A 26143-nucleotide genomic window follows, 5' to 3' on the forward strand; every position below is an offset into this window, starting at 1 on the left:
ATGCTACAAATAGATGAACCTTGGAGACACTGGGCTAAGTGAAGTAAGTAAGACACAAAAGGACAAGCAGTGTTTGATTCTACTTCTATGAGGTCCCTCAAGTGGTCAAATGCAGAGACAGAGAGAAGAGTGTGTGCAGGGGGCCAGGAGAGAGGGAATAGAGAACTGTTGTTTAATGGGGACAGATTTTAGTTTGGAAAGATGAAAAACTTCAGGAGATGGATGGTGGGGATGGCTGCATAAGAATGTGACTGTGCTCAATGCCGCTGACGTGTACACTTAAAAATGGTTAAAATGGCCTGACCTGTGGTGGCGCAGTGGATAAAGTGTTGACCTGGGAATGCTGAGGTCACCGGTTCAAAACCCTGGGCTTGCCTGGTCAAGGCACATATGGGAGTTGATGCTTTCTGCTCCTCTCTCTCCTCTCTCTCTCTCTCTAAAAAAAACTGAATAAAGTTAAAAATAAAATAAAATATATCTTTAAAAAAATTTTAAAAAAATGGTTAAAATGGTGACTTTTATGTTATATATATAATTGCAATAAAAAATATAAGCAATGCCCTGGCCAGGTGGCTCAGTGAATAGAGCTTTGGCCCAGCATATGGACGTCTTGGGTTTGATTCCCAGTCAGGGCACAAAGGAGAAGTGACCCTCTGCTTCTCTTCTCCTCCTTCTCCCCTTTTCTCTCTCTTTCCCTCTCGCAGCCAGTGGCTCGATTGGTTCAGTGTCGGCTCTGGGCCCTGAGGATAGCTCAGCTGATTTGAACATTGGCCCAAAACGGCGGTTGCTGAGTGGATCCTGGTTGGGGCGCATGTGGGAATCTGTCTCTCTATCTCCTCTCCTCTTACTTAAAAAAAATAAGCAGTATCTATATTTTGTAGCTCTTTAACCAAAGACTAATAAACCTTAGGGGCCTCTGATGGTCTAGTCCAATGTAGTTAGAATATTATAACTCAAACTGGCCCAGCCACTCCAGGGCTTTATTTCTAGGATTTTCCCAACACTTTCGGAAGCAAGCCTGGGTAGGCCCAGGGGGAGAGCAAGAATCCTGGCCCCCACACATTTAGAAATGTGTGACAGCACTCACTCTACAGTGAGTGTAAGGTCTGCTTACCTGAACACCAGCCTTTTTGCAAGTTTCAATGACATTCTTGGTGCCAATGTAATTCACTCTATAAAAGAGTTCCTTGTTGTTACTGGATGGTGGGGGTGATGCACAGTGGAAAACTGTGCTTACACCTTTCAGAGCTGGGTACAAGTCCTGGAAAGCAAACAAAGACAAAACACATCACTCCTTTCTTACACAAGTAAACAGCCTCCTCACATTTCCATTTTCAAATCTGTGGCACATAGGTGTCTTGCCCTTTTATAATTTCACCATTAACAAAGAAATATATTCTCATTGTAAAAGATTTAAAAAATACAGAAGTACATGGGAAAGAAACAATGTTGTCCCTTTAACTGCCCTCTCCCCATTAACTGGTCCCTAATAAAAACTAGTTTGGGGCATCCAGCTCTAGGTAATATCTGTGCCACTATGCCCCATGGGGTGGGGAACGATTCAGGACACCTAGGGTAAAACTCCTGGGGAAGATGAGCTCACAAACACAAATTATGACTTATATGAAAAAGTCCCACACTGCCTAACCAGTGGTGATGCAGTGGATAGAACCAAGCTGACCTAGGATGCTGAGGTCCCAGAACCCCGAGCATGGGCTCATTCGGCTTGAGTGCAGGCTCACCAGCTTGAGTGTGGGGTTGCTGGCCTGAGCGTGGGATCAGAGACATGATCCCATGGTCGCTGGCTTGAGCCCAAGGTCCCTGGCTCAGCTGGAGCCCCTTGTTCAAGGCACATATGAGAAGCAATCAATGAACTAAAAGTGCTGCAACTATGAGTTGATGCTTCTCATCTCTCCCTTCCTGTCTGTCTCTTGAAAAAAATAAAAAAAGAAAGAAGAAAAAGTCCTATACCATGTATAAATGGCCAATCCACAGGAATATACTCTTCTGTGAAAAAACACATATAACAACAACTGGAAAGGGATTGAAAATAGGTATATTTAATTTACTGCTAAGAAGAACCAGAGCTCCCCAGAGAAATGGCTGATTGCAGATCTGGGGCAGGAAATAGATGAGCCAGGAGCACCTTGTTATACAAGAAAACAAGAAAGCTAGCCAAGGCTCCTGGGGTCCTGTTAAAAGAACTTAAGAGCCAACTTATATAGGCTCCCACTGGCCAAAGAAGAGCCAATCTGATTACCAGTAAGAATAAGAATCCCTTCTGCAAACTGGTAAATAAAGGGAAAGAGTAAAGCATTTAATCCACATAAGGTATAAAGATTTGAGATAAGAAACAAAGAAAGAATGAAAGTATGTCACCATCTGGCAAAGACTTATTAAGTAATAAGATCTAGAAATGACCATCAATAGATGTTAACACTATCAAAAGACAGCCATGGATTATGTGCCTAAGTTCACTGATTATTATTATTTTGTTGCAATTCTCTCTATGAAGGTACACATAAACATGATTTTTTCCCCCCTGAAATCATTAGAGAGTAAGTTGCAGACATTGTGCCACTTTGCCTCTAAAGTCTTCATCTAGCATCTAAGAACAAAGCCATCCTCCTAAATAACTACAAAACAATGATCATATGTAGAAGTAAGATAGGACAGACACTCTTACCCAAAATCAGTCTACAACCAAATTTCCCCAATGGTCCCAATAATGTCCTGTATAGCCGTTTCTATATTTGGATGTAGGATCCAATCATGGACTGATCACATTGTATTTAGTCCTGGTACCTCTTCTGTCTCTGAATCTGGATCCATCTCCCCTTTTTTTTTTCTTTTTCTTTTGGAACACTGCCACTTTATTTATTTATTTATTTATTTATTTATTTATTTATTTTCTGAAGCTGGAAACGGGGAGAGATAGTCAGACAGACTCCCGCATGCGCCCTACCGGGATCCACCTGGCATGCCCACCAGGGGGCCACGCTCTGCCCACCAGGGGGTGATGCTCTGCCCCTCCAGGGCGTCGCTCTGTCGCGACCAGAGCCACTCTAGCGCCTGGGGCAGAGGCCAAGGAGCCATCCCCAGTGCCCGGGCCATCTTTGCTCCAATGGAGCCTCGCTGCGGGAGGGGAAGAGAGAGACAGAGAGGAAGGAGAGGGGGAGGGGTGGAGAAGCAGATGGGCGCTTCTCCTGTGTGCCCTGGCCGGGAATCGAACCCGGGGCTTCTACACGCCAGGGCGACGCTCTACCACAGAGCCAACCGGCCAGGGTGGAACACTGCCACTTTTCAGATCAGTTTATTTCCTCATGATTAGATTCAGGCTCAATACACTACTTTTGGCATATTGACTTCAATCACTTGGCTAAGGTGATAGCTGCCAGATTTTGGCCATCAAAAAGGTACCTTTCAGTTTCTGTAATTAAAAAGTAATTTGTGGGGTGATCATTTGAGACTCTGCAAGTATCATCCTCCCCAGAAACCTTCTACCGATTTCAGCATTCAGTGATGATCTTATTCTTAGTCCCCAACAGGAAGGACATGTGACTCTAAGCACTGTGGAACAGAAACACCAAAAGACTATACCGAGTGCTAAAAGTCTAACTACACCAGGTGCTGGCAAGGACGTGGAGCAACGGGGGTACTACCACACTGCTGGGGGAACAAAAAACTGACAGAGCAGCTTTGTCGAGCAATTTGGCAGCATTGGATAAAATTCAAAATATTAATACTCTATGACAGGGGTCCCCAAACTTTTTACACAGGGGGCCAGTTCACTGTCCCTCAGACTGTTGGAAGGCCAGACTATAAAAAAAATACGAACAAATCCCTGTGCACATTGCACATATCTTATTTTAAAGTAAAAAAACAAAACGGGAACAAATACAATATTTAAAATAAAGAACGAGTAAATTTAAATCAACAAACTGACCAGTATTTCAATGGGAACTATGCTCCTCTCACTGACCACCAATGAAAGAGGTGCCCCTTTGGAAGTGCGGTGGGGGCTGGATAAATGGCCTCAGGGGGCCGCATGCAGCCCGCGGGCCGTAGTGTGGGGACCCCTGCTCTATGACATGGGTAAAGCTTGAAAACTTTATATTCAGTGAAAGAAGTTAGTCATAAAAGCACAAACTCTGTATGATTAGACTTGCATGAAATGTCCAGAAGAGGCACATCCACAGACAGAGGAGATGGATGGCTGGGAGGGAGGAGAGAAAATGGGAAGCATCTGCTAAGGGGTCTGGAGTTTTCTTTCGGAGTGATGGAAATGTTCGGGAATTAGTGGTGATGGCTGCACAGCTTTGTAAATATACTAACCACCACTAAATGGTGCCCTTTAAAAACATGAAATTTATGAAATGTGAATTATATCTCAATAAAAAAGTAAAATAAACTCAGCAACTGTACTTCTGGGTACATACTCTGGAGTAGCAGCTGGTATACTACAGCCAATGGAAAACTTTGTAAATAAAGTTTAATTGGCACACAGCCCTACTCGTCCATTTATTGTATATATTGACCAGGCTGCTTTTGCACTTCCATGGCAGAATGAAGTAGTAGCAACAGAAATGACAGTTATTCGTTCTGAGTAGGAAGCATGTGGCTGTGTGATAAATTCTTTCCTATAACTTTAATATTTTTCAAAATAGTTTTTTTTGAAACAATTTCGCTGGCTTCTGAGCAGGGAAAGTCCAATGGTTTCCATTTGGGGGCCTATGGGGCATCAGTAAAGCTGGGGGGCTCATTACCTGTTGGCTGCAGAGGTCACCCAGAAAGAACTGCACCTGGGGGTTGTCGAAGCCCTGACGCATATCGAATACATTGACGGTGTAGCCTCTTGCCAGCAACTGCTCCACCATGTGCTGCCCCAGGAACCCAGAGCCTCCGATCACTGTGCACTTCTTGGACTGAGGAGAGAGAGGGATGGCAGGGACACCGGTGTTGTGAGAACTGGAGCCTATAAAGAGACTGTACGCACTCATGCATCATAAACCACTGTGATGGCAGGTCCATCTCTTTGTTTGAAAGCCTTCTTGAGCCAACACAGGAGCTTTATACAATTCTTGTATTCTATCACCAGTGGCAAACCTCCTGTCCTGGGATCAGTAATGAGGTAAGAGAGAAAGAGAAAAGAAGACTGAGAAAGACTTTGGCTGTACTGGATGACCTAACGTGTGGTGTGTTTAGTGAAAGGAACAGGAGGCACCTCTGAAATAACTTAAACCACCTATCAAAACTGACAATCTAAAAAAACAAAACAAAAACAAAAGTGGTATCTTCTTGCTTCTGATAGCTGATCCCTGGGCACTTGTAAGGGAGAACGAACAAAAAATAGAAACAAAACACACTCACACTCAGAACATCAGAAAGATGGAAGCCCAGTCTCCACACTTGTAGGAGAAAGTCAGGTCCTTTTTCTCCCTGACCCTATTGGGCTGAGCTGGGTGGCGTTGGGCTCATCATCCAACCCCTTCTTGCTTTATCCGAGACTGTTACCGTCTGGTGGGACCTGCTGGCGGGGCTGCAGTGAGGATGGGTGAGCTGTTAGCCAGTCCCCGGGCTTTGCTTTCCCTTTTCTGAGCTCACTAACTCACTTCCCTACTTCTTCCTTACATACCTATACAATTGAGAAATGTAAGAGACTCAAGGAGCGTCAGGGCCCCTTCCACAGGTCCACTCCTGCCACTCTGGTGTCCCATCTGGAATGACATTTTTACTGGAGACCACTGGCCAGCTGGAAACAGCTCTGGAGCTTTAGCATCATTTGTCCAGGCCTCACTATCCACTCTGACCAAATGATCTTTTCCACCCATTCCTGTGTACACTGGATTATTCCCAGATATGTGTAACCATATCATGCTCAATAATTTGCACCTTGACTGAAATTTCTAAGATATCCCCAGGGCATAGGCAAGTTAAACACAAAAATCCCTTTTCGTCCCTTCTTCCAAGTTAGTTGTACAGGCAAATTTGTTTGTTTTTTTTCTTCAAATAACTCCGAGCCTCTCTGCTTCCCAAACTGATTTTTCTTGGTTTCCATAAAGTCTGCCTGGGCCTAAAGAGGGACTAATGTCTTTAATCACATCTATAATGCTACACGGTTAGAGATCCTGGAAATAACTACTTTTCAAGGCCATGAAAGACGATACAGGGGAAGTGGGCACAACGGATACGGAACATGTATTAGAATAAAACTCCAGACTGGAAACAGGTAATGAAACTCAAGAATGGGTTACTGAGGGGAGCTATAAAAATCAGCATCTTAGAGAGTGTTCTTTTTTTTTTCTGATTCACTGTGATTTATATTCTCAAACATTTTCCTACATTCTTGAAAAATATAAGCAAGTCCAGGCATATATCTTTTAAGTTTATAAAAAGACTAAATGTCATAAGGCAATCAATAATTTACCAATTTTATATATGCACCACATCTTCTTTACCAATTCATCTATTGATGGATACTTAGTTTGCTTCCGTAGTTTGTCTATTATAGATAGTGCCGGGTACAGCACAGGGAATATAGTCAACACATTGCAATAACTATGCATGGTGCCAGCAGACTTATTGGGGTGATCACCTCACAAGTCATACAAATGTCCAATCACCATGCTATATACCTGAAATCAACAGAATATGGCATATTAACTATAATTGAAAAAAAGGGACCAATTTTTACTTATTTATCTATCCATCTGTACATTTATCTACTATTCCCAACTATATTTTAATGTAAATTTTTCACATTTCAAAAGATATTCCTATCCTAAAGCTATATTATCTTGTTCTGGATCACAAAATTGATTTAAGGATTTCCAATTTGTATTTCAGAAACAAAACTCTTGCTCCAGAGAGAGTTTAAAGAATTGGCAAGAAAGTCATCTAGATAATTTATTTTAACTGCAGTATAATCTTGAAATAAAAGAATGATCTAGACCACTGGGTTACTACCAACATTTGTTTTCCCTTTTTTCCAGAGAAGTCTCATACCTTTACATGTTAATATGAAGATATTCTTTTGCTTTTAGCACTTAAATGTATAACTTTTAATTTCTATAAAGTGAATCAGTGAGAAAGAACAAGTTCTGATACAACCATTGGAATGTAGATACACGTTTCTGCTTGCTTTTTTGGTTGCCAACTATCAGTAGAATCCTAATTTATGCAAATAAGGAACTCCAGCTGGCAAGTGGCTCTGCTAGTTTGTCTGAACACCAGAATATTAGATTAACCGCAACTATGGGGGCACAGAGGAGGCTTTACACTGAGCTGTACACCCGAACCAGGCTGATGTGGTAGCCCCCGGGACCGTCCTGGGGAGTTCTCCTTTATTAATATTTGATATAAACACATTTTATCTTCGCATTATTACATTTCTGAAGCATTAGCATTCATTAACAATGAATCGAAAAATCTTCAGGCCTTGCTATAGGGAGTAAGCCCAGGGGAGACCATACACTAACCCCACAGCTGGGCCTAGCCCACATCACAGATTTGTGAACAAAGAAATGATGGTCGTTTTAACCACTACATTCTAACATTATCATATAGCAGTAACTGATACCTTAAATAAAGATATATCTTATATATTTCAATAGAAAAACATTCAACATCAATTGATTTAATAAATGTACCAAATATAATGTTTAACACAGCTAACTATCAATGGCTTGCTGATATATAGGTATTCAACTTTCCCCTTATCTGATTTTGGCTAACCTTTGTTGTGTCAGTACTCACTTTTGGAATGTCTTCTGTCAAATATGTCCCTGTGACCTGGTCTCTCATTGGTTCGCAAACAGCTTGTTCTATTTCAGCTCCAGATATGGTCCTGTTCGTGATCAGGGGATCCCCTTTTTTTGAGAGGGGAGGAAGAGGGAGAGAGAGACATCAACTTGTTGCTCCACTTAGTTGTATAATGATTGCTTCTTGTACTGCCTTGACCGGGATCAGACTGGTGACCCTTGGTTCAAGCCAAGCCAAAACCCCTTGCTCAAGCTGGTGACCTCATGATTGTGTTGATGATCCTGTATTCAAGCCGGCAACCTTGGGTTTCAAACCAGAGACCTAGCGTTCTGGGTGGGCACTCTATCCACTGTGCCACTACCAGCCAGGCAATCCTTCTTTTCTTTTTTCTTTTTTTCCCAAAGTTGGAAGCAGGGAGGCAGTCAGACAGACTACTGCATGGTCCCCACCGGGATCCACCCAGCACACCCACCAGGGGGCGATGCTCTGCCCATCTGGGGCATTGCTTCATCTCCTCCGGAGCCATTCTAGCACCTGAGGCAAAAGCCATGGAGCCATCCTCAGCGCCTGGGCCAACTTTGCTCCAATGGAGCCTTGGCTGTGGGAGGGAAAGAGAGATAGGAAGGAGAGGGGTAAGGGTGGAGAAGCAGATGGGTGCTTCTCCTGTGTGCCCTGACGGGAATCAAACCTGGGACTTCCACATCCAGGCCGACGCTTTACCACTGAGCCAACTGGCCAGGGCTAACCCTTCTTAAAGACATGTTTAGAAACATCAAAACATGTTTTAGAGCTTAGTATTTTTTGTGGATGTCAACCCCCTGTCGAGTTTTCACAAGAGCTGAACTTTAACTGTAGCTGTTGGCTGGAGCCCTTTGCCACCATTCCTGTGATGCAGGCTGCTTTCTTAGAGAAGGCCACTTCTCTATCCCGTTAACTCACTGTATAGCTGGACTAGGGGCAGACTGGGAGGCCAGTTAAATAATCTCATTCATCAGTTACAACAAAAATAACACCTTTGGCATTGTAGCTTTTCCCATGGCACTAATGTACTTCAATTACTATTTCTCCTGTGTTGATCATTAGACTAAGGCAGTGCAGTGGGAAAATACACAGACCTAGGGAGCCCTGGGGTCCAGTCCTGGCCTTATCAAAAACTGTAAATCTGCTCAAGTCATGTCTCTTTGATGCAGCTCAGATTCTCCATCAATAAAATGGACTAGATGCTCATCGTGGAGATGCCAGGGCCTGGGATGCTGGGAGGGGGAAGAGTGTGACAGGATGTGGACCTTTCCTTCTTGGTGAAATTAAAGCCACCCTGACTATGTGGAAGAACTCAGAGTATCTGGGGCAATCGGAAATCTTGGGAGAAAGTAGTGAAGCATACCAGTTGAAAGAGTCCCACAATGATACTAAACAGATGAAGAGTTATCACAGATCCCCTAACATCTGGAGACAGCAAAATCCATGACAAGGAAAAGTTTAACTGCTCAGAGAAGGCTAGATTCAGAGAACACTCTGAGGAGGAGGTGGCAGGCAGGAAGCCAGCACTGAGGTCTCAAATACCATGACTGCTCTGCTCTCATCTAATTCCAAACCTTCTCTCTCTCTCTCTCTCTCTCTCTCTCTCTCTCTCTCTCTCACACACACACACACACACACACACACACACACACACACACACACACACACGTCATGGTCATGTGTTCCTTTAGGAACTGTGGGCGGCTAAAATGGTTTTGAAACAGATGTTAGGATTCGCAATGCCTGATGATGGGGCCAGCTGCAGAAATATAATTCTGAAAATTATGAGGAAAATATATGAAAATTATCAAGAAAATACAGTATGTCCGTAAAGTCATGGTGCACTTTTGACCGGTCACAGGAAAGCAACAAAAGACAATAGAAATGTGAAATCTGCACCAAATAAAAGGAAAAACCCTCCAAGTTTCTGTAGGATGATGTGGCAGCATGCGCTGATGATGACGTAACACCGTGTATACAGCGGAGCAGCCCACGGCCATGCCAGTTGAGATGTGGACGGTACAGAGGAAAGTTCAGTGTGTTCTGTGGCTCGCTAAATTCGAATCCGTGACCAAAGTGCAACGTGAATATCGGCATGTTTATAACGAAGCGCCACCACATAGGAATAACATTGCTCCGTGGGATAAGCAGTTGAAGGAAACCGGCAGTTTGGTGGAGAAACCCCGTTCTGGTAGGCCATCAGTCGGTGACGAGTCTGTAGACACTATACGGGATACCTACCTAAGGAGCCCTAAAAATCTGTGCGTGAGCCCACATCGAACTGCACTGAATAGGTATGAAACTGGGAGAGTTTTCCTTTCATTTGGTGCAGATTTCACATTTCTATCGTCTTTTGTTGCTTTCTTGTGACCAGTCAAAAGTGCACCATGACTTTACGGACAACACACTGTATATTGCAAAGCTTCACTTTTTATAGACCTTTTCAGAATGTGCAAGTTGACTTGCAAGTTCTATGTCTATCCCACCCCTCTTGTTATCCCATAATCCTCTTTGTGTTGGCAGGGGTCCCTGTTATTTGTCCATCCTTACCAGATGTGGCTGGTGAGCTTTGACTTATTTGGTTCAACGTGTATCAGCTGGGGAAATGAGCATTTGGGCACTTGCACCGAGGCCTAGAAGCATGTGCTAGGAGTTCTGTCTTGCTCATTGCAATATCAGCATGAAGTGCGGTGCCTGACACCAAGCATGTACTCACATATCCACTGGACCCATGAGTACACAGTGTGTACACACCCATGCAGACCTCCTTCTGCTTTCCATCGCATACACACAGACACTCAACAAAGATGCAAGAGCTATATGGCAGCAAACAAGTTTGCCATTTTTCTGTTGGTACTATACTCACAAATACCCACTGCTGGCTTCTTTCTCAATTTCCCCAGATACTCAGGGAAGCAGGAGGAAATGACATGACTGAAGGCATTTGCAGTGATGCAGTCAAAGCCAAGGAATGCCTGGGCCCACCAGAAGCTGGAAGAGGAAGGAAGAACCCTCCCCTAGAGCCCCCAGAGGGAGCACAGCCCTGCTCACTCCTTGATTTCAGGCCTCTAGCACTGGGAGAGAAGAAATGTCAGTTGTTTTAAGCCTCCTCCTCTGGGTGTGTTCATTTGTTGCAGCAGCCCCAGTATCAACACAAGTATTCTTCACAGTACTGATATTCAAATAGCACAACTGCCAATTCCACAGCCCATCTGCTCTCCTAGAAAAGCAAGAAGCTTTAGAGCCTGTTTCCCCTCAATCTCTAGGGGAGGACCTGGGAGGTCCTGGCCCCATGGATGCATACTATTCACACAAGGCTCATGCAGTCCTCAGTAAACCCGCCTCTTTTGAAAACAAAAACAAAATCAAACTATATACTAATTATTTTAAAGACTGTAAATACTATAAGCCAGGTGAGAATTTTGGTGATACTTTAGTCATCTCTAGGGAATGGGTACCCAAGACTATCCAGGGGAATGAGTCAGATCCCACTGGCAACCAACCCAACCTAAATCCCCCATGTGGTAATATGCTTAGGTTAAAATGAACACCAAAAATATCTCTGATTAAAGAGACATTTCTCCACAAGAGACAGACTTTACAGATGGCCAATGATCACATGAAAAGAGGCTCAACATCACTAATCATTAGAGAAATGCAAACAAAAACCACAATGAAGGCCCTGGCCGGTTGGCTCAGTGGTAGAGCGTCGGCCTGGCGTGCAGAAGTCCCGGGTTCGATTCCCGACCAGGGCACACAGGAGAAGCGCCCATCTGCTTCTCCACCCCTCCCCCTCTCCTTCCTCTCTGTCTCTCTCTTCCCCTCCCGCAGCGGAGGCTCCATTGGAGCAAAGATGGCCTGGGCGCTGGGGATGGCTCCTTGGCCTCTGCCCCAGGCGCTGGAGTGGCAGAGCATCGCCCCCTGGTGGGCAGAGCGTTGCCCCCTGGTGGGTGTGCCGGGTGGATCCCGGTCGGGCGCATGCGGGAGTCTGTCTGACTGTCTCTCCCCGTTTCCAGCTTCAGAAAAATAAAAATTAAAAATTAAAAAAAATTAAAAAACCACAATGAGATGCTACTTCACACACACTGGAATGGTTATTATGAAAATATAAAAACCAACTCAAATAACAAGTGTTGATAGGAATGTCGAAAAACTGGAACCTTTGTGCACTAGTGGTGGGAATCAGTATAGGGGTTCCTCAAAAAGTTAAAAATAGAATTATCATATGATCCTACAATTTCACTACTGTGTATACACCCAAAAGATATGAACCCAAGAGCTCGAAGACATATGAGCACTCCTAAGCTTATTGCAGCATTACTCACAATAGCCAAGATGGAAACAACCTAAATATCATTGACACATAAATGGCTGAAGAAAATGTGGAATATACATACATACCCTGGCATATTTTTCAGCCTTAAAAAAGGTTATTCTTCAATGTATGATAGCATGGGTGGACTTTGAGGATATTATGCTAAGTGAAATAAGCCAGCCACAGAAAGACAAGTACTGTATGATTTTACTTGTATAAGGTATCTAAACAGTCAAGTTCATAGAATAAACGAATGGAATGCTGGTTACCAGGGGCCAGGGGAGGAGGAATGGGGAGTTGTTAATTAATGGTCAGAAAGTTTTAGTTGAGCAAGATGAATAAGCTCTAGAAATCTGCTGCACACCATTGTGCCAATAATATTGTATTACACAACTATATATTGTTAAAAAGGTAGATCTCATGTGGAGATCTCAGTGTTAAAAAGGTAGATCTCAGTGTTCTTACCACAATAAAAAAAATTCAAAAAAGGAGAAATTCTGATGTAGACTACAACATGGATGAACCTTGAGGACATACGTTAAGGGAAATGAGAAACTTGGGGACATTATGCTAAGTGAACAAGCCAGACACAGAAGGACAAATTTGTATCATTTGATTTCTATGAGGTCTCTAGAGTAGTCAAGTTCATAGGCGCAGAAAGCAGAATGGTGGGTGCCGGGGCCGGGGGAGGACGGATTGCTGAGCGACCGCTTAGCAGGCACAGAGTTTCACTTCTACAAGAGGAAGAGTTCCGCGAGATGGATGCTGGGGAAGGTTGCACAACAATGTGAATCTACTTCATGCCGCTGAACTGTACACTTGAAAATGGTTAAAATGGTAAAATTTCAGTTTTATTTTACTACACATTCACTCAGAAGAATAGCTCTGAATGGGAAAATAAGACCCTAAAGAGCCACATACTAGGGGCTGTGATTGTTTTTTGTTTTTTTTTTTTTGTATTTTTCTGAAGCTGGAAACCGGGAGAGAGATTCAGACAGACTCCCGCATGCGACTGACCAGGATCCACCTGGCACGCCCACCAGGGGCGACACTCTGCCCACCAGGGGGCGATGCTCTGCCCCTCCGGGGCGTCACTCTGCCGCGACCAGAGCCACTCTAGGGCCTGGGGCAGAGGCCAAGGAGCCATCCCCAGCGCCCGGGCCATCTTTGCTCCAATGGAGCCTTGGCTGCGGGAGGGGAAGAGAGAGACAGAGAGGAAGGAGGGGGGGTGGAGAAGCAAATGGGCGCTTCTCCTGTGTGCCCTGGCTGGGAATTGAACCCAGGTCCCCCGCACGCCAGGCCAACGCTCTACCGCTGAGCCAACCGGCCAGGGCCGGCTGTGATTGTTAAGCTTCACAAATCAGAAGCCTAAAGTCTTTCTCCTTTAAAATGGTAGGTCTTTGAATCCATTAAAAACCACTATGTATGTCTCCTTATACACACTGGGACAAAGTCTTTGGGATAAAAAGAATCTAGGAAAAGAGAGCCATCTTCTACTGGTGAAATCCAAGTGCCTCACTCAACCCCTCGGCAAGAGGAGGAGGGCTGCTGAAAGGATTCAAAGAAAAGAGGAGCGAGTAAACTTAATTTCCTCCTTCCTGCTGGGGAAAGTTCCACACTACTGAGTCCTGGAGAGAAAAGGAAGGGGCAGTCTGTCCAACCAGATACAGAAATAGGAGTGGCTCCTTGTCTTTTCACAGACTGGAGGTATCTGTATGTTTCTATAAGTTGTTTGTCTCTCCACTTGTCTATTTACTCTTAGGAAACAGAAAAGTCCTGGCTCTGAATTTGTGGTGGCCACTGAGAAACCCATTAGCATGCCTGTGAGCTTTAGTGTATGCTGTTCCCTCTCTGCTCTATGGTGAGTTCCTCATCCTTCAAGGCCTATTTCAACTGTCATCTCTGTGAAGCCCTTTCCCCCTCCCCTAGGAAAGGTTAGTTGCTTCCTCGGAACCGAGGTCTGCTCCTATTCTATCACTTGGCACACTGGTTTATACTTTCTCCTCCACATCTCTCTTGGCCCACTAGGCTGTGAGCTCCTGGAGGGCCAGCAAAGAGCCTGGAATGGAGTCCGGCTGAACTGGGCTGCTGCGGCCGGTCTCATCTGGAGGGAAGCAATCTCTCCTGCTGACCTCAGAGCTGCTGCGGGGCCCAAACAAGCCCCAGGGATAAAAAGGGAGCTATACCTCATAAAAGAGCACCCAATTGTGTCAGCTCACTCATTCCTACATTCTTTCATTCAAAAGGCACCACGTGCCAGCCACTGCCAAGCAGAACCTGCATAAGACAAGGAGCCAACCACCGAACATGAGAGATAGACCTAGGAGATCACTAGAGAAGTGTCTTTGAGTACTGCTGAGGGTAAACCCAGAGCAGGGAGCTTGGCCCAGGAAGCAATTCCTCCGAGCTCTCAAGGCCCTGGAGGAGTGAACCAAGCAGAGAGGGTACATGTCCTAAAAGACAGCTGATGGCCCAGGGTGAGAATGACAAGGTGATGTCACACAGCCAGCATGCCTTGGCAACTATGATAAGTTGTGTCACAATGAGTGTGATGCAAGGCTGGGGGCAAAGTTGAGAAGGTGCAGGGGATGTTTATCAAACTATGGAGTTACTTGAGGAGGAGATGAGGAGCCGCAGGAAGTTGTAAGCAAGGGTGAGTGTTAAGATTAGAAAGAGCACTCTGGCTGCAGTGTGGAGAAGGGATGTCAGCCAAGTTTAAGGCCCAGGCATGCTAGGTAGGTGGAATGACAACAGCAAAGCAGAGAAAAGAACTAATGTTGCCTGAAACCCTGCTAAATGTTAGGCCCTTTTACTGTATTATACCAATACGATCCGAAAAGCATCCAGTTAAGGAGACAATACTGGGCTCATTCAACAGATGAGAAACTGAGGCTCAGAGAGGTCAAGAGACTTGCCTGAAGTCACACAGCTGGTACATGGTCAAGGCAGAACTTGTAGTTGTTCCTTCTACTCTGCCAGGCTGCTACCTACAGACTGACTGGGAAGTAGGGCATGTAGGGACATGAAGTAAGAAAGACTAAGAGGGGCAAAACTGGGCAGAAGTCTTGGATGCCAGGCTGAGTTTGGACTTTACTCTGTAGTCATGAGAACCACTGAAGGTTTAAAAGCATGGGGGTGATTTGGCCAGAGCTGTTCGCTGGGAAGATTAACCTGGTTGAACAGGGTGGACTATATCGGTAAGAAGCAGGAAACGGGGATTACTCACCAGTCTTTCAACTAAGATTTATTGAGCACCTATGTGTCCCTCACTGTTGCAGGTACTGGAGTGCCCGCTGTGAACAAAATAAAGATTCCTGCCCTCATAGAGTTAATCTTCTGCTGGAAGGGCCATAAAGAACAAAATAAACAAGTAAAATATACCATAGGTTAGAAGGTGAAGAGTACTATGGGAAAAAAAAAGTAGAGCAAGGTGTAGGGCTTGGGTGTGCTGGGGGCTACAGTGCTAAATAGGGTGCTTAGGGCGGCTCACTGAGAAGGAATAGTGAAGCAAAGACCAGGAGGTGGAAAAGAAGTGGACCAAGCAGGCAGAAGGGACAGCTGTAGTAAAAGTTCTAAGGTAGGAGGGTGCCTGTGTTTTTGAGGCCCAGCAAGGAAGCCAGTGTCCCAGGTCTGGAAGGGCCAGGGAGAGGAGAGGACATATCAAACCAGGCCTTGCAGGCCAAGGTGAAAACTTGGGCTTGGACTAGTTGGGAGGCTGATGATGAAGGCCCACATTGGGAGCTGAGCAGCAGAGGTGGAAAAGAATAAAAGAAATGGCACTAAAGGAGGAGAACTGATAGAACTTGGAGGCTGGATAATAAGGGGGAGACAAAAAAAAATATGACTGAGGTTTGGACCTGGCTCATGCTCAAATATCAAGCAAGCAAACGGCAGAAGGTGGGTGACCAGTTTATTAGCATAAGGAATGCTAATAAACCTTAGGCCTTTCTCAGGCTGAGAAACTTCTGCTCTTTCCCCTGCCTCCCTAAATACTGCCCCAATGTCCACAGGGGAAGGAGGTAAGGATGGAGAGCCACTTAGACTTAGAGCTTTTACACGGGGCTGGTTGAGGAGGAGGATCCTGGACTTCTAGCTCCACTGCTGCAACTCTGTTTCAGCCCAAACCCTTGCAAACGACCCCTTATAATTATCCAAACTTGTCTCACACTTCCAAAACTCCTCTGCGACTTAACTTATGAGTGCCTAGGCCTGGAATGCTCCTCCCTATTCGCCTTTGAGTGTTTGGGTATCAAAGAGTGTAACTGTGGTGACCTCTCCCTTCCATACTCGCTCCTATCTCCTTTACTCCCTTCAAAGTCCGTTCCCAGGCCCCCAGCCACATTCCTGTGCTGCTTTTAGCCAGGGGACAACTTCAGCGACTCTCTCTGGGTTGGGGGGATGCTCTCAAAAGAGACACCTTCAAAGAAAGCCTCAGCTGGATTCGGCTTCTAATTCCCAGCTGTCTGAACCTGTGCGACAATGCACGACACACAGCCTTCCCTTCTTTGGGTCGTAACACCAAGGAAGTAGTCTCTGTTTCAACAGTAAGTTCTCTGACCCGTCTGAGGCCCTCCGACCCACACTCAGGCCAGACCAGAAAGTCCCAACCTGGAGTGCCCCACCCAGCCCCTTGCCTCCTCGCGCAGTCGCCAACACAGAGCAGCCTCCAAGGGAGAGATCGCGACTCTTACCCATCCTTAGTGGTCTCCCTTGCCGGTTTCAGCACGACTGCAGCCCGCAACGACCCAACTCTGGTCACTGGCCGCCACACTTTTCCTGCTGTCCGCGTGGGCCCACGACCGGTATAGGCTCCTTTAACATCCCTACTGGCTTGGCTTGGCGCAGGTTCAACCAATCGCGCTCGCGGGTGATATTGTCCAATGAGGCGGGGCTCTGTCGCAAGCGTACCACTCCCCGCCTTGGGCTGTATCTTTCATGGGTTAGTCCCACCCATTCCATCCCTGCACCAATGGCAAGCGTCGGCGGCAAGCGGATGATCTATGGGGAGCGGCGCTGCCCACGCGAGACTATGGAAACTGCGCTGAATCTCTGTGTACGTGGGTTGCCGTAACAACGGATGGTGGAATCTGTTGGTGATGGTGAGTGTCTGCCCTCCTGTCGCGCCCCTTGCCCAGTGTCTGAGCTCTTCTTAGACCTCGGCCACACTTCTGTTGTTACTTCGCTGTTCTTGGCTTTGGCACGCCTCTCTTTCCTCGTGTATCTTTCTCGAATGGGCGAGGAAGAGACACCAGACACCCTGCTGGGCCTGTGAGACGCCGCTGGCTCCCCTTAACATACAGCTCCTCCCCTTAACCCACCCGCCCCTCAGGCTTCCCTGGCCTTCCTGGCCCCGTCGGCGACCTGTTGCAAAGCAAAGAAGACTCAGATTCCCCAAAGGCCTTCAGCCCACTCAGACCCTGGCCTCCTGACCGCCTCGCATTATCAAAGTTTCCGCACAGTGCTGGGGAAAGTTTATGATATTTGTTAACGCGCATTTTAAAATTTAAATATAGAGCCATTTGGGAAATGCTTTGAGCTTTTGGGGAAGGCACCGATAGATGTGCTGAGCGGGTTGGGTTTTAGAGTTTGTTATTGACAGTCTATACATATTAAGAACTTATTAGTATTTGGCCAAATCTAGAAGTAATCAGAAAGAGTACTTGGAAGGGGAGTACAGCAAGTGGGCATCGTAAAGACATTTCTAGAATAAGGATCCCCAGATTCAGGGACAGCTTATTATCTGTACAGTTATCCACACTCTGCTCCTTAGCTAGCTCTCTTTTGGGATGATTTTCAAGAAGGGATGTCCAAAAGAACAAGAAATCTTCTTACTTCTAGAAACCATAGTAAAAAGGGAGGGATAGAGGTGCATGGAAAAATTGTTCTTCCCAGTAAACCCTATTATCTCTCCAGTTAAGCAAAGCTTTGGGATTGGTTGGTATAAAGTATTTTAAAAACAGATATGGTTGTCTTTCTTTATTTTATATAAAATTTGGACTATGTTACATAATATTGTGCTTATGTGTTTGTAAAACATCTAAAGGCTTCTAACTTTAAGAAGGTAAACATGGCATCAACTTCTCAGCGAAAAAGAATGAGTCCTAAGCCAGAGCTTACTGCAGAGCAGATCCAGGAAATCCGACAAGCTTTTGATCTCTTTGATACCGATGCAACTGGGACTATTGATGTTAAGGAACTTAAGGCAAGTCCTGTACATTCCTGCTTAGCTGCCATGCCTTTCCTCTGCCTCTATGTCCTCTTTCCCTTTCACCGCTTTACCCCTTTTGTCCTCCCTGAAGAAAGTAACAAGGGAAGAGTGCACTGAGTGGTTTTCCTATCTTTACTTACCCCAAGTGTTATTAAATAAATGATGTCAAATATCAATTTGCCTAATGTTATAGTGTTTCCCAATCATTTTAACATGATTGTGTCTGATGCTGGCTTAATGCTCTCAACAATGTAATTTTTGCTGTTGCTATATTTAGATGTGTATATTGAGATCATCCTGTTTTTATTGTAGGTGGCAATGAGGGCACTGGGGTTTGAACCCAAGAAAGAAGAGATTAAGAAAATGATAAGTGAAATTGATAAGGAAGGGACAGGAAAAATGAACTTTAATGACTTTTTGACTGTGATGACTCAGAAAATGGTAAGTTAGCTAAGCTAATCAGCATATTTTCATCCCATAATAAACAAATTGAATCTAGGTATAAAGATGTCTTTATTGAAGAAAAGTTAAGACAAAATGGAGAGTTCAGTTGATAAAGGATAGGATTTATGACTGAGAATTAGGATGCTTAAGTTTTACTTGGCTTTCTTCAAGGCCACAGTCACAAGAAGAGTCATTTTACTGTCTGTAAAGTAATGAAAGTACTATTGCTGTCACTTTTTTGCAATTATCATTCTCTAACTGCTATGTCAATGTGATAACCACAGGCAGTAAAACCTATAAACACCAACGGTATTGTCTTGCTGCAATTTGACTGATGAAGTCCCTATACTTTAAGGTTTGACATTCTTCTCTCCCCAGTTGTTATTCTGGGCAGCATTAGCCTGAGGATCTTTTGCTTCAGCAGCTGTGTTTTTTCTCTGCACTGAGGATTTGGCCTTTCTTTAGTTTCTTAGATGTCATTCTTTTAAAAGGTCCAAAGGGTCAAGTTAGAGTATTATATGTCATGTGACCTCACTCCCCTGAGTGTCATCCCACCCAGGAAGTATGTTCCCATTGGGCCATTGCTCTTTCTTTGGCCTCAGCTCCTCCTTAGTGTGGCTCATCTGTGTTGTAGTGATCTGTGAAAAAGTAACTCCGTCAGTATCTCAGGTGTGTTTTCCAGGGCACAGGTCTGTTCCTACTCTGATAATTCTGTTGCTTTGAAATAATCTAATTGGACCTATATTTTTCTTCCTGGACTTACACCAGCTTAAGCAGCATATTTCCCCTAATTTTAACTCTACCTCTATATTTAAAAAAACAAGTCACCTTCTCTTTGATTTGTACAGAAAGTATACTTTAAGTGTAGTAGTTTATCAAGGTCCTTTTTAGCCTCTGGGAATAATAATGTGATTGAGTTTGTCTTTTTCTACTCTGGATGTTGTTTGATATCCTGTGACCTAAGACCTAGGTCACTAAGGCTGTCACTTAGTCCATGTAATGATATAGGGGCAGGGCAAAGGGGGCAGGCAGTAGTAGGGCTGCAGGACATGAGTAACTGCGGTGTTTCCCTGCTCATATGTTTCATGTTCTACTTGTTAAGTCTGAGAAAGATACCAAAGAAGAAATCCTGAAGGCATTCAAGCTCTTTGATGATGATGAAACTGGGACAATATCGTTCAGCAATTTAAAACGTGTAGCCAAGGAGTTGGGCGAGAATCTCACTGATGAGGAGCTTCAGGTTTGTAATGCATCACACTGGAACCCAGAATTCCTGCTTGGAGCCCTGGGTGACTTTTCTGAGTTACATTTTCTCTGATGTGAGCACCACTTTGAAGGAAAACTGGTGCTTTTTTGTCCCTCTGCTGGCCATTTAATTTCTCTTTTGATAATTAATTTCTCATAGTGTGACAAACCTATGAACCCTGCTCCCAGAAAAATACAGACATGGACCGTTTTACTTACAATTTTAGGTTTTAGGAATCCCCCTTCAAGCTCCCTTCTAGGTGATATGTGTGACAAAGGATGACTTAGATTTCAGATAACTTTTCAGTAGCCAAGCTATTATAAACAGCATATTTTCATTGGGTGGACTACAATTGTCTATCTAGCATTTAAAAAAAAAATCTGTTTATTGGTCACATTTTGGTTTAGTTATGAATTAATCTAACCTGAATCCTTGCTGTCACGCAGGAAATGATTGATGAAGCTGATCGAGATGGAGACGGAGAAGTCAATGAGCAAGAGTTTCTGCGCATCATGAAAAAGACCAGCCTTTATTAAGATTCCTCTCTTCTTTTCTGTTGCAAGCATACATAACTAGATTTAGTGCCTGCCATTGTTTTGAACCTGGTTTTTAAGAACACAAACTGTTTTTCCCCCACTGACCTCCCTGTATAACTAGTAACAACCTCACATCTATTTTAGACTTTTGCAAGTGTTCCTTGACATTAAAGTTCTTTGTGAAGTGACCTGCTGCTTCCTTTAATTTCACAAAGCAGAGCAAGAGCACATTGGAGTAGAGAAAAGGGTCTTAAAGCTTTCACCCACCTGCTGTTCTGCCTTCTGTTGCTTCACTCTTGTCATGTATTCCCACATTTATGCCACCACAAAAGGACTTATTAGACAAGCACCTGTTGTACCTGTATCACCATAAGCAGCAGACATCTCTTTGATGGTTCCGGTTTTAACTGACACCTGTGCACAGCTTTCTCTAAAAACAAAACAAAAAAAAAAAAAACCAGTGAACTGTCTCACTTGCATTTCGATCTGTTTTTGCTATTTGTTTTGTCTTAAAAATAAAACCTTTCTTATTCTCAGCTTTTGTTCTCAGATGAATTCTTTAGTCTTGACTATGAGTTATTCTTCTAATCTAAACCATTGTGTTGAAGGCAGCCTAGTACATCCCAAACTCCTTACCAGCCTGTGGGCAGAAAATGAAATAATACTTTGCTATTGGCATGAATTGTTTCTTTGCCTTGGGAACCTGTCTGTGTAAAACTAAAAGAATCCGTTTCATTTAAGCCTGAATGATGCCCCCCAAATAATTTTGACAAAGTGCAAGGCCAAAAAAGAGTTATTGGTAATCTTTGGACAGATTTTGGAAAGCCAGGTTATTATGTTGGTAGGTTTAATTCAGGCAACCTCTGGTCAGTTTATCTGCTCGATATTGTCTCAGAATATTGGCATTGGCTTGGGCTGGGTGATCTTATTCAGCTTCCTTCTGGTCCAACAAGGGATGATGGCATTAAGGTCTCTGCCCCAGACTGAGGGTAGGAACCCTGAAGGGGTAGGGGGGATGGAAAACAAGGATGCAATGCTCCTTCATCTATACAGGATGAGGAGAGGGTTTAAAACTGCTGGGGGCATTTTTCATTTTTGATCTGAAATTCCACTTTACCTGGGTGTCCTGTATTTCAACTAGCAACCCTAGGTGGGGAGCACGTTAAAGAGGTGTAACCCTGGGCCTCAGTCCCTGCAACTGGGAGGACTTGCTAGCCCCCATTAATCTGCAGAGGGACTACTCCTTAAGGAGCACTGGGGCATGTGGGGGAGCCCAGAGTAGCCTTGGTTCTCACACAGGTTCGACCACTTCCTGGCTGGGTAATTGGGGGTAAGCTATCTCTGAGTGGCTCCGGTTCCTTGTCTGTGCAATAAAGACAAGAGTTGGGCTTAACTCAGAATCATTGGGGGGGAGGATATCCAATGAAAATATACATAAAGAACCTGGCTTCAGTGTCCAAGAAGGAGTCATTTCAGAAGTGTTCTTACTCTCATTCCTTTGATATTGTCATGTAAGCTTTGTTGTTAAAGGTGGGCCCATGAAGCTTTTATGATGACTATCCACAAAGTTGAATTGACAAAATTTCTTGGGAGAATTTCACCTCTGCCATATTGCTGTTTTCATATAAGAGGTATATGATCTGATAAAAGACATACAATATTGGAAAGAATGGACCCTACTCCCGTTTTACTATTGACTGTCACCTTGGAAATACATCTCCTGGTTAATGTTTTCATAAATGAAACAAAGTCAGAAATCTTTTGAGGAAGGGGAGAGTGGCAAGTCACATCTTATCCTTGAGGGAAAAAATTAACATAAGGTGCTGGCCATATCCATAACCAGCAGCCATTCTAAAATAGGTTGGCAGTTGCTCAGTGGAGGAGATGGGGACAGAGAATCAGTGGATGAGGGACTGGAGCAGAATCTCAGGGTGTTTAGGAAGATGGAGACAGAGAGGGAGCTGGGATCAGTTCATGTGGAGGCAGAAAAGAGCAGCAAGGGGGTGGGAGTGTGTCAGTGGAGAGAGGGCTGGGGTGAGTTTGTGTGGGACTGGACCAGATAGATAAGGGGGATGACAGGAATGGGGAAGGGATAGCAGGAGATGTCAGTGCATGTGTAGATGATGCAGAAAATTGGAGAGTGAGTGGAGGGTGATGGAGAGGGAGGGAAGCAGAGGTCATCTTATGTGGGGCTGGGCCAAGAGTTGTAGGGGAGATGGGGGACAGATAAATAGAAGAGGTTAGTTTCTTTGGGGCTGGACCAGGGAGATGTATGAGGAGTGGTTGGGTAAAATCTGGAGGGCGTAGGGGTGGGTAGGGAGGGAAAGGCAGGGTAGATTAGCTCATGGGGATTGTTTACAGAGCTGGAGGGGGTGGATGGGATGGGCAGGCAGATAAGGAACAGGGGTCAGCACTTGTGGGTGCACCAGAGAGGTGTAGGGGGTGTAGGGTGGGTTGGGGTGGAGAGGTAACAGAATTCAGTTCAATTAATGATGGACACATTAGGGAGTGAGATGGGAGTGAGGAGTGACTGAGGTCATTCATGTGGGCAGAGAAGAGTGACTGGAGGGAGGGGGAGAAAAGGGACAAAAGTCAGTTCAAGAATGAACAGCTATGGCAGATGAACCATAGCTGTAGGGGTTTTGGGGGTGATGGGGAGGAGGATGGAGCAGGTGTTAGTTCATGTTCAGCCTAAATAGGTCTCTGCTTAGGGCTGATGTGGAGGGAAAGGGTAGATAGGTCAGTTCATGTCGGATTGGATCAGAGAGCTGTAGGGGCGTAGGGGTGGGATTTTGACATAGAGAACACAGATATCTGTTTATGTGAGGATGACCCAGAGAGCTCCATGGGAGTTGGGGTAAGAGGGAGGAGGAGGGAGGAAAGGTAACTTCATATGGGGCTTGACCAGAGAAAGATATGCCGGTGTAGTTGAGGGGGATGACAGTTGGGGAGATGGAGAGAAAGGGGAAATTTCATGTTAGGTGGGGTATTGGGAAAAAGAAGGAGCCAAAGTCAATTGATGTAAGATGGACCAGAGAGAGTCATAGGGAAGTGGCAGGAATGTGGATGGAGAGGGATCAGAAGTGCCTTCATATAAAGCTGGAACAGAGAGGTGTAGGGTTTGGAGGGGTGAGGATAGAGAAGGAGATGGAGTCAGTTCCTGTGAGGATGTGGAGAGATACAGGAAGATGGAGGGAATGGAAACTTTATGGGAGGGAAGGTGAGAGAGATGGGAAGGGAGAAGAAGTCAGTTCTTGTGGGGCCTTATGATCCTCCCTAGTTACTCAGAGGTTTATCAGGCTTCCTTGAATGAACTCTCAGATGGATTTGTCTTTTCTTCAAAGTGTTTTCACTGCTAGGAATAGGTGAATTTATTGGTAGCCACACTCAGGCTTGAGATAAGTAGATTCTATCTAAGGAAGTTGTTTAAAAAGGAGAGGAAGCTCAGATCCTATCCTTTCAGAAGAGCTACTGGACTCAGATCGCTGACTGGACACTGAAGGGAAGAAATGCACATTGACTGCTCCAGGGGGCCCTCTTGAGGTTATTTCACCCTCTATCAGATTTTAAATTCTTGTTTTTGTCACTTTTAAAATACTAGGATTTTTGGCAGCACTCTCAGAGAGAGTAATGCATTTCAAACAACACTTTACTGATGATTACAACTCAGTCACACCTCCATAGAAAACAGCCAGTAGTCATCCCACTATTAACCTAGTCATTCTTTTGTCTGATTAGAACTTCCTGCTTCCAGATAGCACTCCCTCATGATGCCACGTTCCCTCACAGTCCAGGAACTACCCTTTCTTGAGCCCTCCAGGGCCATTGTGATAAGTGTCTTACAGCAAGTGGCTCCCACTTCCTTTCCACATCTGATGACCTGCTCAACTCAATATCCTATATTCTAGAAGTTGCTGGAATATTGTGCACCTTCAACTGTAGTAAAATTAATCAGTCTGCATTGATCATATTTGTGAAACAGTGACAGCATCCTAGTAATGGAATCAGCAGTGCTCAAAAACTCTCACAGGGGTTCTGGGACCATTTCTAAAAACATCACCATGGGAACTTGACGTATCTGGAAGCCAAGTAACCTCTTCTATGGGTTTTCTCTGCTGAACCCCAGTCTTCTCTTCTGAGCCTTCCCTTAACCAGTACCTTTCTCCCTTTTCTTTCTGGTTGCTATAGTTTCGAGGCTAGTAATTTTCATTTCCTTTCTCTTCTTTGCCCTGTATATCTGGTATGTTACCAAGGTTTCCCTACAATAGCTACTCTGGTCGACCCCTTCCTTTTTCATTTCTTAAAGGATCAAGGGCTGTAAGAAGCAGACATCCTCTTCAAGGCTTTCTAAGATATGAGTAGAACTAGTGCTGTTACGGCCTGCCATAGACTCGCTGATGCCTCAGTCCTTATTCCAATTGTATCTATTTAACACTGGCAGTTCCCTCTACTAAACTGGGAGTTGCCTGGGCCTTGCTTTCTTTAGTTCTCTGTTCAACCCCCAGGACAAGTGTGGGAACCATAACTCTAGCCATCCCTTTCTTCCTGCCTGAGGATCCAAGAAGTGCCTTCTCATGCTGAAGGCCTGTTTGGGTCAAGTGTCTCCAGCTTCTGGTGTTGAAAGAAGCTAAAGCCAAGTACGGTGGAATTTAATGTGTGTTTTCCGACATGTGAATTTAGGCTAATTACGCCTGCTCCTTATGGATCAGTTTTCTCCTTTATAAAATGGAGGTTGTAACTAGGACTGGCTACACAACTTGCAGAGCCCAATGCAAATAAAAATTCAGGGTTTTTTATTAAAAAATTTAATCTCAAGATGGTGACAACAGAGCATTATGTCAAGCATACAGAGCCCTACTAAGCATGGGGTCCTGTAGGACTGCCTAGGTTGCACATCCATGAGGCTAGCCTTAGTTCTAATCTTGGGCCTTCTCTTGAAACCAAGCAGGTGTGTGCTATGGGATAATCTTGTAAAAACAGCCAAGTGTTAGACTTGAAGATTGAAGAGCTTCCTGAAACCTAGTGTCTTCTTCTATTTCCTGATATCTCTTGGGCTCATCTGGACTTTGCTAATTAGTTTGCTTACTCCATAGCATTCCTTCTCCATCCCCCTCTTAAGACTTCTCACACATTGTGCAGCCCACTTCCACTTGGCTATGGGTCAGGGTGACCTGAAAGGATCAAGGTACAAAAGGAACCATCTATTCCTTGGGGTTCAGCCCACACTGTGCTTACGCCTCTGCACACGAGCTAGAGCAGTCTGACTCATGCAGCATCCTGGAAACCTCAGCATTTCCTAGCAACAAGGCTGAACTCGAGCTGTTGCTAAGGAAACGCTGGCATTTCCATAGCTACCAGAGCACAGGGAGCATCTCTAAATTACAGCTGAATATATCTAGTTTCAGCTAATGTTATGCTGCCAAAGGGGCAGGTTTGCATCTTCTGAATTTCATTACCTGCACAAAATGGGGCATGTCATCAGAGCAGGACCACTCCTCAAGGCTGATGAGCGGATGGTCTGTCCTCATATATAGACCTCCAAGAAATGGCTGGTCAACATGAGGTTGCATAGCCTACTGGGTTCCTGCAGTGCCTGGTTCCCTGACACAAAA

At 44.7% G+C, this 26143-nt stretch overlaps 2 protein-coding genes across 2 annotated transcripts in view; one reads left to right on the forward strand and one right to left on the reverse strand.

Annotated features, from left to right (window-relative positions):
* Positions 1–16940, reverse strand: part of NSDHL (NAD(P) dependent steroid dehydrogenase-like) — a 40133-nt gene extending 23193 nt beyond the window's left edge. The window contains exons 1-4 of the mRNA XM_066356902.1: positions 16789–16940; positions 7756–7868; positions 4767–4925; positions 1115–1261 (exon numbers count right to left, since the gene is read on the reverse strand). Coding sequence (XP_066212999.1) covers positions 1115–1261; positions 4767–4925; positions 7756–7868; positions 16789–16792 — 423 coding nt within the window. The 5' untranslated portion in view covers positions 16793–16940. The remainder of the gene's footprint in view (positions 1–1114; positions 1262–4766; positions 4926–7755; positions 7869–16788) is intronic.
* Positions 16941–17088: 148 nt separating this feature from the next.
* Positions 17089–21067, forward strand: CETN2 (centrin 2). Its single transcript, XM_066356228.1, has 5 exons — positions 17089–17196; positions 18141–18299; positions 18618–18746; positions 19852–19989; positions 20442–21067. Exons 1-5 carry the CDS (start codon positions 17194–17196, stop codon positions 20529–20531), a joined length of 519 nt encoding a protein of 172 aa, XP_066212325.1. The 5' UTR covers positions 17089–17193; the 3' UTR covers positions 20532–21067.
* The last annotated feature ends 5076 nt before the right edge of the window (positions 21068–26143 follow it).

The sequence above is a fragment of the Saccopteryx leptura genome, chromosome X, assembly GCF_036850995.1.
Source record: "Saccopteryx leptura isolate mSacLep1 chromosome X, mSacLep1_pri_phased_curated, whole genome shotgun sequence".
In the NCBI taxonomy this organism is placed as follows: Eukaryota; Metazoa; Chordata; class Mammalia; order Chiroptera; family Emballonuridae; genus Saccopteryx; species Saccopteryx leptura.

Excerpts from the sequence above, each read along its gene's own strand:
- CETN2 (XM_066356228.1), top strand. Across the intron at positions 18,747-19,851 it reads CTGTGATGACTCAGAAAATG|TCTGAGAAAGATACCAAAGA; the intron begins GTAAGTTAGCTA and ends CTACTTGTTAAG. Across the intron at positions 19,990-20,441 it reads TCACTGATGAGGAGCTTCAG|GAAATGATTGATGAAGCTGA; the intron begins GTTTGTAATGCA and ends GCTGTCACGCAG.